Source organism: Caloenas nicobarica, chromosome 14 (genome assembly GCF_036013445.1).
Source record: "Caloenas nicobarica isolate bCalNic1 chromosome 14, bCalNic1.hap1, whole genome shotgun sequence".
In the NCBI taxonomy this organism is placed as follows: domain Eukaryota; kingdom Metazoa; phylum Chordata; class Aves; order Columbiformes; family Columbidae; genus Caloenas; species Caloenas nicobarica.
The window spans coordinates 120206-132014 of NC_088258.1; the positions used below are offsets into that span (position 1 = coordinate 120206).

The window sequence follows — 11809 nt, forward strand, 5'->3', positions numbered from 1 at the left end:
ACTTTACATGGTAGCAAACCCATACAATTTATTAAATATATTCACAACTTAGGACAGTTCCCAAGTTTTTGGCATAGCAAAGACTACATAGAGGGTTAAATTTGCAGTTTTTCCAGACAGTCACCTGAATAATTCATTTAAACTATAGACATAATTGCCCTCAAAGAGAACTACTTGCAGCCATAACGAGCATTCAACCTAAGTTTAAAATTGCCCCACCATCTGGAAAGTTCTAGAGTCAGCCCAGTGTTCAATAAACAAATGTTCACATTACAGAAAAAGCGCCCCTGTAAGTTCTGTTCCTGCACGCCTGTACATGTGCGTTTATGTACGTACACACACAAGACACAGGGCCCGTCAGCGCTGTCAGCAGCCCCTGTGACAAACACTGACCCCAGACACAGACCCTTCTGTCCTCTGCCTTTGGCACTGCCAATCCGAAGCAGGAAGTTCAGGAGAAAATTCACATAATTAACATTTTCTTCACAAAGAAAAACCGACCGCAAACTAATGGGTTTTCAAGATGAAACCGCACTTTGCAATTACTGCTAGAGAGAAAACTTAGGAAACAGTGATCCGAACAGAAGAGTTTCAGCTTTCTATCATTCAGATTTTTCTGTAAGCACTTTTACACAAGAAAAGTGGTAATAGATCTAATTGTTCAAATAAGAAATAGTAGTAAATATAGCTGGCTATCCCTATTTTAAACATATATATTGTAGTGGTTTACTACATGTAAGAAATAAAGCATTTCTAAAACATTTGGTTTTTTTAAAAACAATATTTTAAATTTAGAGTGTTGCAAGTCACCCTTCAGCACTTACCACATGGACAATATAAGTCATTGTTTTATTCATTTCCCCTGTCCCACAAGTCACCTGCTCTTCTCTTTGCGGGTGCACACTCATTCTATTTGTTTCATTTCTATTAAAATTATGATTGTGAAAACTGCATCGCAAACATCAAGATATTTTAAATACCCAAAGTTATTCTCATCATTCCTGTTAGAAAATGTTTCAAAGGAACCAAAACTGGGGATTGCACACTTTTAAGAAAGTGTTACAGCAAGTTTTAAAACACAAAGGATACATAGCTTTTCATCATCCTGAAAGGTGAAGTAGAGTTTCACAAAAAACGGGTGATCCAGGCGGGACATTACATCTCTCTCTCGTGTCACATAGGGCACCTTGTTTTCTTTTATGATATGACGTTTTTCTAGAATTTTAACTTAGTGAAAAAAAGACAGAATGAAAATGCAGGAGGTACAACCAAATGAAGTCCACCTAAGTAATTTGGTTTGGTTTGGTTTTGCTTTGGGTTTTTTTGTTAGATAAAATTGTCATAATCCCACTAATTCTGTCTTTTGAACGGGTGTTTTGTAACAGGACTACATTGATATTGTATTTTTAAAACGTCCTTGTTGAAGGAGTCAATACTTACTGGCATATTCTCTAGAACTTGCCAATTCTCGAGCCAAGACAACCTGTTGTCAGGGGAGAGAAAATACATTGTAATGGTTCATTAAAGACATACACTAACATTGACTTTGAACTTCCAGTAGTTATTTGGAATAATGATTGTCCAAAATAAGGTATTGCAACTGCAATCAGCAAAATATTTAAGTATGTGTTCATATTATGCTGGCTTCAGCAAGACCTCTGCAGGAATTCTGTTCAGCATAATGATGCTTGTTTTGCTAAAAGACTTATACACCTGAAGGGGTAATCACCAATTTACTCCTCTTTTTTTTTTTTTTCTCCCAGAAGAATTCTGAAGATTGTAACATAAATCACAGTAAATTGCCAAATCTTCTCATAGGGGGAAAAAAAAGGCAACAAGAGCGATGAGGAATATTTATAAAGATCTGTCACAGTACTACTACTTAACATAAATGGCACAGATTGAAATATAAAAAGTAACATTATAAAAGGTAGTTATAAAAAGTAACATTACCGTTGAAAAAGATCCTTCCCCCAGAATCTTCCCAAATTTGAAGTCATCGGGGCGCTTCTTCCGAGGCTGCGGCGGCTGCTGCCCCGTGTGCTGCTGCAGGGCGCCGGGCCGGGCCTCGGCCGGGCCCTCCATGGCAGCGCCCTGTCTGCTGCCGCAGGCCGGGGCCACCGGCGGAGCGCTGGGGTCTGCCTGGCTCCTCACCATCGATGGGGACGAGCAGGAGCACAACACCACGCTGGACTGCATTGGAACAGCATCATACTGAAAACAGAAACGAAACCGTGATTCCCGTACCTTCAGGTAACTACCACACACATCCGCACCTCATTTCCACACCAGCATCATATAAAGTCCTATTTGAAAGGGTTATCATTGAAATGACTTTAGCGGGGAATGTTAGTACTTATTTTGGAAATGGCAGCTCTTAACTTGTTAAATGGCGCTGCTTAAGTGATGCTGCACACATACATATAGCCATAAGTCAAAAGTCTGAACTCTTTAACTCAACAATGCTTTTTTTCAAACTCAAAAAAATGCTCCCTAACACCAAGGTACTGAACTTTGCAGTGTATTCTCCTTCGAGTAACATGATTTTTAAACTTCGTTTCGTGCTTAAGAGACAGAGCCATCCATCCAATCTTAACAAGAAGTTTTCCTGAAACTAAAAGAATTATCTAGTTATACAATGAAAACCTGTATTCACAAGTAACATTAGTTTGGAGATACAAGTTACAATGAACTGTAAACGAACATGTAAAGCACGAAAACTTTAAAGGAGACAATGAATACATTCCTACATTTTTACTTGGAATCCCACTTTCTCCGATGGCATTTCTCTCTAACACACAACAAGGACGGGCAGGAAAAAAAGAAAGAACAACATACAAAAGGCAGATCAGCTGGAGGGTTTAATAAACAGCAATATCTAATAATGTTTTTGAAGAATGCTCTGGTCTATGACCTTTTAAAACAAGGGAGATTACACTATTTAAATTGTGCATATGGTCACAAAGACTTCCCAATCCCAAAACAAAGACCCAGATTTAGCGCTGGAAACAGCAAGTACCAGAAGATACAATCCAAATACTGATTCTTGTAATATACAAAGCAAATCATCATTTGGTATCCTTTTAACAATTTTCCCCAAGTAAGACCAAATAAACTTGTCAAGCTGCTTTCCCTCCCTGTTGGTGATATACTTTCATTATACACCTTCAATATATACCTTCATTAGTCTGTCAGGTGTCTGCTCCATGTGTTTTACTGGAAACTGGCCTGAAAACACAGACGGTACGAGCGCTCTGCTGAACTAGTTCTGTCAATAAAAACTGAAACAGTACGCAAAAAGGGAATATTTAAGAAAATTAACACCATGTCTGAACATTATTTTTTAATCTCAATATTCTAACATACATCCAGCAGAATGAAACTATGACTTAATGAAAATCTCTTAACCTCAAAACAGATGCATTATACAACCCTGCCCTAGTTTGTAACTTGGCTCGTGTTGATATTCAAATAAACATTATTTCTGACAAAAATAATTTTTTATCTCATGAATTTCAATTTGATTCAGAACAATTTCCTTCATTTCTATCAGAAACCACTTTACAAGGGAACCGGACTTGCGTTCGATCATGCATATGGGCTCCCAAATTAGCAATTACCCATCTAGCTGTGCTCTATGCATTAGGGAGAAGCAGCCCTTATTTACTGCTAAACTTCTTTCAAAACCAAGACAGAACTCAGAAACACACTTTACTTACACACCTAGTGGCATTACAGAACAACGAAACACAAACATTTCTAAGCAATGCAAATGTATACTTTCTAAATTGAGCGAAGGTAACAAGGTCAAGGAGAGTACAGCTAAAACTCTCCATTTTCTCCACTCATCATAATTGATATATAAATTCCCACAAGACTGAAAATCAACTATTATTAGGCAACTATTCTAAACAATGTCTTCCAAAAGCATACAGGAAGATTCCCTTTGCAGCCTGTGTGCAGCCTCCTTGCTCAGGATCTCGGCTGCTCCTTAGGGCTTTTTCCAGGAACTGTGACTACACCAACAGCGCAGCAGATCAAGAACAGGTAACCGCTTCTTTTATTAGACCTTCATCTGAGCTCTGTGGTAGAGACTGATGAGGAATCTGACTAAAATTATAGCTATTTGCTGTATTTTGCACAGCGTTCATGAAGACAATAGGGGGGCAAGGCTGGGGGAAGACTTGGAGACAGGCGGGAGAATTTTGCTTTTCAAAAAGTTCACTAACTCGCTCCGAGAGAGGGATATGTCCCTACTCCGAGTCCGTTATGCAGCATTCTTCCCTTTGAAGAGAAGTATATTGATGCTATTGTCATGAAAACATCACATACACATTAAAGTATGTGTGCTGTAGGTTACCGTTCCTTTTATACCTTCTGTGCAGATATTTGAGCTGACGCCATCCCCAGACTAGGTGACGTCCTACCATTCTCATCCCAGCTGAATCACCTTTCCTTCAGAGCACTACTCAAACAGCAGCCTGTATAAAGATGCACAGTAGCTAGAATCAAAAACAGATTGTACTCTTTCCTATCAAGATTGCAATGAGTCTGACACAAGCGTGACTGCTCAACAACTGAAGCAGTGCCAATATAAGAAACATCTCATTAATTGAAATATAGTAAATAAAAACACATGCACACAGACTAAGTATCAGGGTTTAAATGATGAACTGGCTCCAGTCAGGCTATTCTAGAGCAATTCTTGGGGTTTACAAGTTAAACAGCAGCAGGGGAAGCAGGGGGAAATCTGATTAGGTTCTGCAGCTATCAAGATCACCTTCAAAACACAAACAAAAAACCTCACCATAAAAGCACCAAAGAGCTTCTGGGAGGTATTTAAAAACACATACTCCGCTCACACTTTCTCCTCAATCAGGAAGGAATACCACTAGCCCAGAACAGTAAGGAAACATTTTCAGATTCTGAACTCTGAGAAAAAATTGCCAAAGGCTTTAAAGAACTACACTCAACGCTCATTCATTGAAAAGAAGGAATATATTAAAAAAAAATTAACTGAATACTACATTGGCAAATACTTAGTCTTCTCCGGGATGAGAATGTTAAGTTATATTTTAATGACATACCTGTGCAAAGAGTGCTAAATGTGGCATTAAAAAACCTAATTAAAAAAACTCATCAAAAGAGGCAATATTATGGCATTTAAAACAATCTCCTTTTAGGTACTAGACAAAGCAGCTAATTAAACAGGCTGGTTAATCTTCATATCAGAAGAAGTGAAGTTTATATTGAAATGACAGATCTTGTTCAACCTTTCGTAAGGCAGATAATTCAAACGCTTGACACAAAATGAATAGGCATTTCTAAGAACAAACACCCCTCTCCAAAAAATAAATGAGACACTTACTAAAAACTGTAAAGGTTACAAAGATGCCGAAGATATTTCCCTGGGGCAACAGGATGTATTTTCCTACAGAGAGGTTCTTTGAAGATCACAGAAAGCCATTTTCTTCAAACTACACTGAACAAACCCTACTCCAAGTATTAGTTATTCGTAGATATTAAAAGAGCATTAACATCAATCTTCTGTAGCACAGTGGTTTGTGTTTATGCTGTGCAGAGCTGCATCAGCACTTGCAAACCTCATCGTCAGATGATACGCAACAATCCCTGCAGAGACCTTACGATCTACTTCATCACACAAACTGCCACCAGCTCCACGTGTCACAAAGAAACCAACCGTCACAGCCAGCAAAACGCTCCGAAGCCCGTTTGTCAAAATCTATACTTTGATCAAGGTTCATAAACGGTTACCGATTACTACATTTAAAATAACAGATTGAAACCTCATCTTTCAATTATAAAAGCTATTTTAAACACAACTTTGTTTTGCAAGGGAATCTTTAGTCATACATCTACATGGAGTGACATTTTTTGATACCAGAAGTTGCCACATGAAAAAATCTGTTGTTAAACAGACCATTTTTACGAATAAGCTACACAAATTTCAAAGGCATTCGGTTGTATAAAAGGAGAATTTTTTAATCGTTTAAAGAGACTGCCACGCTAACTGATTAAAGAAATCTAAGCTGGGACCCACCAGAACAACTGCGCTCACCTGCACGTGCAGAGTCACTGGAAACCTCCCAGCCGCTGGAAGGCAAACGTTCATTGGAGCACTGCACAAAGCTGTTCCCTCAAAAAAAATCTCTTGAAGTATTTTGATAGAACCGACCATCATTTAAAAGAAGACTTCTTTTAAAATAACGTCCTGGTAATATACTTCAAGATTAAGGATTATAACTATTAATGGAAGGGGAAAGCTTGAAGCAGAAAATTCTTCAAAGACACTATTCTACCTAAACTGTCTGGGACCTTTGCAATAGTGGGAAACAGAAATACGAAAAGAATTCGAGTTGATGTAGTCTGCTTGATTTATTAACAGCCCTAATACAATTCAAAGAAAAAATACAGTAATATGAAGGTAATGTTGAAAATACTTGTACTAAATCATCATAAGATACAGTTATTATTTCAGAGGAAATATAAAGCCCGGGCTATGTCTGACATAATGTCATGTTTTAATAACCTATGAGAATTTGATTAGTATTTTTTTCTCAGGGACTTTGTATTAATGTAAGGCACAAGTAGGTTGTTTAAAATACTCCAGTATCTAGTTGGCATTTGCTTGCCTTGTTCAAAATCAATTTTGGAAGATACAAGTCCTATCTTCAAAACATAATCAAGAAGATTAACTTTGAAAAAGAATCAAAATTAATTTATTTTTCTTCTTAATATTTCTGGATATATATCCTCACAAAGTTCACGATATACAAAGAAGCGTTTTGAAGTTTGGGGAGATATTGTGTATAGGTCCTATATAATAATCTCAAAACATCAGAAACAAAGCTCGGCTCTGGCACTCCACCTCCTTTGCAACTGAACTGACCACCTACCGCCCATTCCTGACTTCCTGTAGTCAATCTGTAACACAGTTTATCCAGAAGTAATAATGAGGAAAACAGATTCATGTTATATCAGCCAAAATATAACCAATAGGTTCAAGGATTTGGAAGCACAGATCCAACACATCTACACTGTTAGATTGTTTTGACTCTTCATTTAGGGAATAAAGTTATTTTATCCACAAGAGTGATTTTGTTTCTACAGAAATGAATTTCTCACATACAGAGCAATACTGGCCCAAACATTTTAGTTAATGCAAATGCCTTTTTCTAAATTTGACAACTTTACACATACAGTGGTGTTTCCTGCCACTAGTTTCCAGCATTATAATTCCAAATTCAGGTAGGGATTAAAGCTAATGAAAGGATTTGTGAGAGCCTGCATATCAGCCAGTTACCCTCTAACCTCCTCCACTGCTAAGCTAAGCAAAGCACTTCGGTTCCAAGCACCTTTGGGGGCAGAGACTATTTAAGGGCTCCTTCCACTGCCTCCCCCGTCCCGTTTCGAGCCTCAAAACAGATCAGAAACAGGAAACCACAAAAATCTCTAAGAACCTAAAGTCAGCCTATGCCCCAAATAGCTCTATATGTAAACAAGCCATTGAGAATTCATTTCACACAAACAGATCCAGGCCAGCTCACAAGACAAAAGGCATCTGTGACAGCAACGGTCTTGATCACATTCTGCACCATCCGTCGTCTCCTGAAGCACACCAACACCGAGAGGTGTTGCGCTGCACAGACAGGGGCTCACGCTAACAAACACACAAGAATTTCCTACATTAGGCTTTTCTAGCAGTTCTAGAAGGCAAAGAGAAGAGTTTTGGGTGAAGAGCGGAGCAGCGGCCACAGCGAGGTGGGAGTACGTATGTAGACGGAGCATACAAAGGTCGGATGGCACAGTCAAGAACTGTAAATTAAATTCCTGCAGGATTACTAAAGAACTGAACATCAAATTTCATACTTTCTTTTCAGAAGAATGTGCTAAGCAAGTTAATCCTTGCAATTTTTCACCATAAAGAATTAGAGAATATTTGCCAGTATTTACTGCTTGTCTTTTAAAGCACAGAGCAAGACTCAATTTCAATATTTAGTCACACAAACTACTTCTTTTCTACAGCACTGTTGAGTAGAAACCGTAAGGTGTGAAAAATAAGGTTCTAGATCAAACAGCTGACTTTGTGCATGTTGTGTTCAGTCCTTTCATACACTTTAGTTAGACCTTAGTAACTTTCCAGAAGCTTACCTGTAAATAAGACATCAGAAAGGGAAGTGGGGAGGGAGAAAAATCAGCTCCTTCCCCTTTTTTGCTACTTTATTATATACACATAATCTAACTTGGCCACATGCAAAAAAAGTTTTGCCATTTGAAATACCAGAAACAATTATTCCTTGGCTGCATACAAATTCTTCAGGAAGCTCCAATATGAGGAACCTGGAAGATTTTATCTTTCAGACATAGTGTTTTCTGAATTAAGTTTTTATCTTTCCATATTAAAAAGTAATTTCTCACTTATTTTCTGATGCTATAAATGTGCTAGTTCTACAGCAATCCATACAGCTTTTCTAGGAAAAAAAAAAAGGCTTACTAAAATATTTACCGTCTTCAAAGATCAAACCTATTTTTGTTATTTTGCCAGTTTATTACCTTTTTCAGTCTAACAGAGTGACTGCGCCCCTGGTTTCACACCTTCTGTATCTAAATTCCTGCAAGTACTTCAATAGTCAGCATCCCTCTTCAAGTCCCCTCGGCAGTGCTGCCGTCCAACGATCTGCTCTGGGGAGTGAGATGAGCCCGAGCGCACGGGGTGTCTGACAACGTCCAGCTACAGCAAATCTACCAGTACAGCACCAAGAGCTGTACAGAACAGACAGCATTTCTAGCACTGTAAGTAACAGACCAATAACCCAAACAATAATTTTTTTGTTTTGTTTTTTAAAAAAGCCTACCCATGCAGTAGATTCATTGTTCAGCTGAGCATCGCTATTATATCCAGATTATTCTCTGGACTGCCTCCTTTACACCAGCTACCACCACTTCCTATGTTAGAAATATGAATGGATATAAAATTCCTCCTCTTAAGCTTGTTCTATTTTTTCACCTTTGAGCACCATCTTAACAAGATCTTCTACTATTTTCTATCTGTTCAGCCTGCTTTGGTAAGAGATTTAGAGAAAACTTATCCCATTTAAAAATCTATGCATGAGTGATAAAGACTAGTCACAGCCTTATCCTGAAAACCCAAGAGAATATTAAGTAGACAGCTATGTAGGGAAAACCCCTCAAGCCTGTCTGAAAGTTTTATACCTACAAATAACCACAAACAGTACTCTTAAAACAGCCTAGTCTAGTTCCTAGCATACATGCAGATCTTACAGTACTAAAAACCCTACACTTTGGCAAGTGTAGTTTATATTAGTTCCACAGGGAAGGAAAAAAGCTAGCAGTTTTGTCCAGACATATCCATGACTATACTATCAGTTTTATCAGGTCAGAAACACTGGCAGAATCTCATAATCACCAGGGCAGCTAAACCACTGAAAATGTTGCTGACAATGAAGATGTAAATAACCATTCTTCCAGACTCTTCACTTTGAGAGGAAGAGCACTGCTTGATATGAGACCAAATACTTATGATGAAGGTATGAACAGCAAATAACTAAGACCACACTGACAACTGCAACTAAAGCAGCACTGAAGTTGTTTCCTTCTTAAAAGTGCAATTCTCTCCTTGGTACCACATCTTCAGAAAACAGCAGAATGTCTTAGGAATTGCTCCCACATAAATACAAAAATTAACTGTTTTGGCAGAGGAATGCTAGAGCATTTCTTTCAAAGCTGTGCTCTATTCCCCCACCCCAAGTCTTTTGCATTCATAGCAAAACAATCACGAAACTCACTAATGTCATTAATTCTATCACGCGAACATTAACAGTAACTTGCTCAGAGTTTCAGAAATACTGCATTTCCCACATTTGATATCACCTGAATTACAAAAAGGTTAGGTGAATCAAGACACCTTCATCTGCTACTGCAAATCACTACGCTCACCTGACCAGATAAATATTAAACAGGATGGAAGAGAAGGAACTAAAAATAAGCTACCCTGAAAAACTATTTTAGTTTTCACAAAAATGGTTGTCAACTTTGTTCCTCATTCATTCTCTCTCTCTATGTTCCTCTTATAGGCAGGGATCTAAACCGTATACAGAAAAGGAACCTGGTTAAAAGAGAACCTGGAAAGAGAGGCAACAAGCAAGGACAGAAGCACAAAGGGAAGCGTACTCCCTGTTTGAAGGTATCCAAGTAAACAGAAGCCATGTCTGATGCTGAGAAGTGGCAGGAAAACAAAACTAATTCCTGTAATAATCAAACATTGCTTTACTTCATAATCCTTGATATAGTATTTCATGTCCTTTCCCATGAGGCTAGTCCACATAATCATTATTGTCTTCAGTCAACAAATATGATTATGTCTAACACTCTAATGAAAAAAGCACTGAGTATGAAGAGGAGAGCACGTGGACACAGGACTTGAAGAATCAGCACAGCTCGGCCAGTCCCCACGCAACAGACCCTCCAGCCCGTTCCACTTAAGCTCCAGGTGCTGTGGAGCAGAGCCTGGCAGCTCCCAGCCCATACAACAATCACCAGAGCCAGAAGAACCGGGCGCGCACACAGGATAAGGAACCACTGCCCATCAGTTACCCACCGACAACAGCGGGTGGGCCTCTTTGTAAGAAACACTCTTCGTAAGGGAACTTCTACACTAACTAAAACGTATAAACTATAATGCAAACTAAGGTTTACTATTACCACTTCTGCGTATCAGCTACAACTCCATCTTACACTGGCCAGTGCTCACAAGGCGGTATAGCTCTAGTTACAGACGCTATAGTTTTACTCTATAGACCAACGTCAACAACCGCGTTTGACACGTGCCCTATCGCGGCTCTACGATCTTCTTCACGCGTTTGTTTCCCCTAGAAAATAAAGCGATTACAAAGCAACAGGCGGGTGCCGGGGCCACACCGACGGCTCTCCCGGCGGGACACGGCCCGGCAAAGCTGCGCCAACGCCCGGAACCGAGAGCGAAGCTCCGCCGGAGGCCGCGGGGCGGCCGCTGCAGCCCCGGCCCCAGCGCCGCGTCCTCCCTCCGCCGGGCCGGCCCGGGCGCCCGCGGCGGGAGCGGGGCCCTGCCCGAGGCCGCGGCAACCCGGAAGGCGGAACGAGGCCGGCGAGCGGCGGCGCCGCGGCCGGCCCCGCGGAGGGCAGCGCCCGCCCAGCCGCCCTCCCTGCCCGAGCCGCCAGCAGGACCGCCCAGGAGACCCCATCGCGACCCCGCCGCCCGGCAGCGCACCGGGCACGGGCCGCTGCCCCCTCGCGGGCCGGGGCCGGCCCCGGCCTACTCGCTCCCCAGCGCACCGCGGCCGCCAGCGGGCTGGGGCGGCCCCGCGCCCGGACTCACCAGGGGGCTGCTGGTGCTGGCCATGGGCCCGCCCGGCGCGGCCCGCGGCCCGTCGCCCTTTAAGATCCCGGCGCGCGGCCGCCGAGCCCGAGCCAATGGGGCGCCCGCATCCTCCGCCCGGGACGTCACCCACAACAATGCCCCCCCTCCGCTGCGGGCAGGACTTCCGTGCAGACCGCTCGCTCATTGGTGGCACGATCTGCTACTCACGTGCGAGCCCCGACAGAGCGTCTCCCGTCAGCCTCAGCGTCCTCAGAGGTGGTGAGCATGCGCAGCTGAAGGGTTGACGCTGCCCGCTCCAGTCCTGTCAGGAGGCTGCGCGGGTGAGGGCGGAAGAGGGCAGGGTGAGGGCGGAAAAGGGCAGTGCAGCTGGGCGTCGCGGCCTTCCCAGTGCCCACCTCGCGCTCACATCCG

At 41.6% G+C, this 11809-nt stretch overlaps 1 protein-coding gene across 2 annotated transcripts in view; it reads right to left on the reverse strand.

Annotated features, from left to right (window-relative positions):
- PDPK1 (3-phosphoinositide dependent protein kinase 1) overlaps window positions 1–11510 on the reverse strand; it is a 28795-nt gene extending 17285 nt beyond the window's left edge. Inside the window, exons 1-5 of one of the 2 annotated variants that reach the window (XM_065645290.1) lie at window positions 5369–5424; window positions 3179–3281; window positions 1954–2214; window positions 1441–1483; window positions 1090–1227 (exon numbers count right to left, since the gene is read on the reverse strand). In XM_065645290.1, the coding sequence (XP_065501362.1) occupies window positions 1090–1227; window positions 1441–1483; window positions 1954–2214; window positions 3179–3208 (472 nt within the window). In that variant the 5' untranslated portion in view covers window positions 3209–3281; window positions 5369–5424. Of the gene's footprint in view, window positions 1–1089; window positions 1228–1440; window positions 1484–1953; window positions 2215–3178; window positions 3282–5368; window positions 5425–11395 lie in introns of those variants that run through there. The other variant, XM_065645291.1, reaches the window with a different exon arrangement.
- Window positions 11511–11809: the final 299 nt, after the last annotated feature.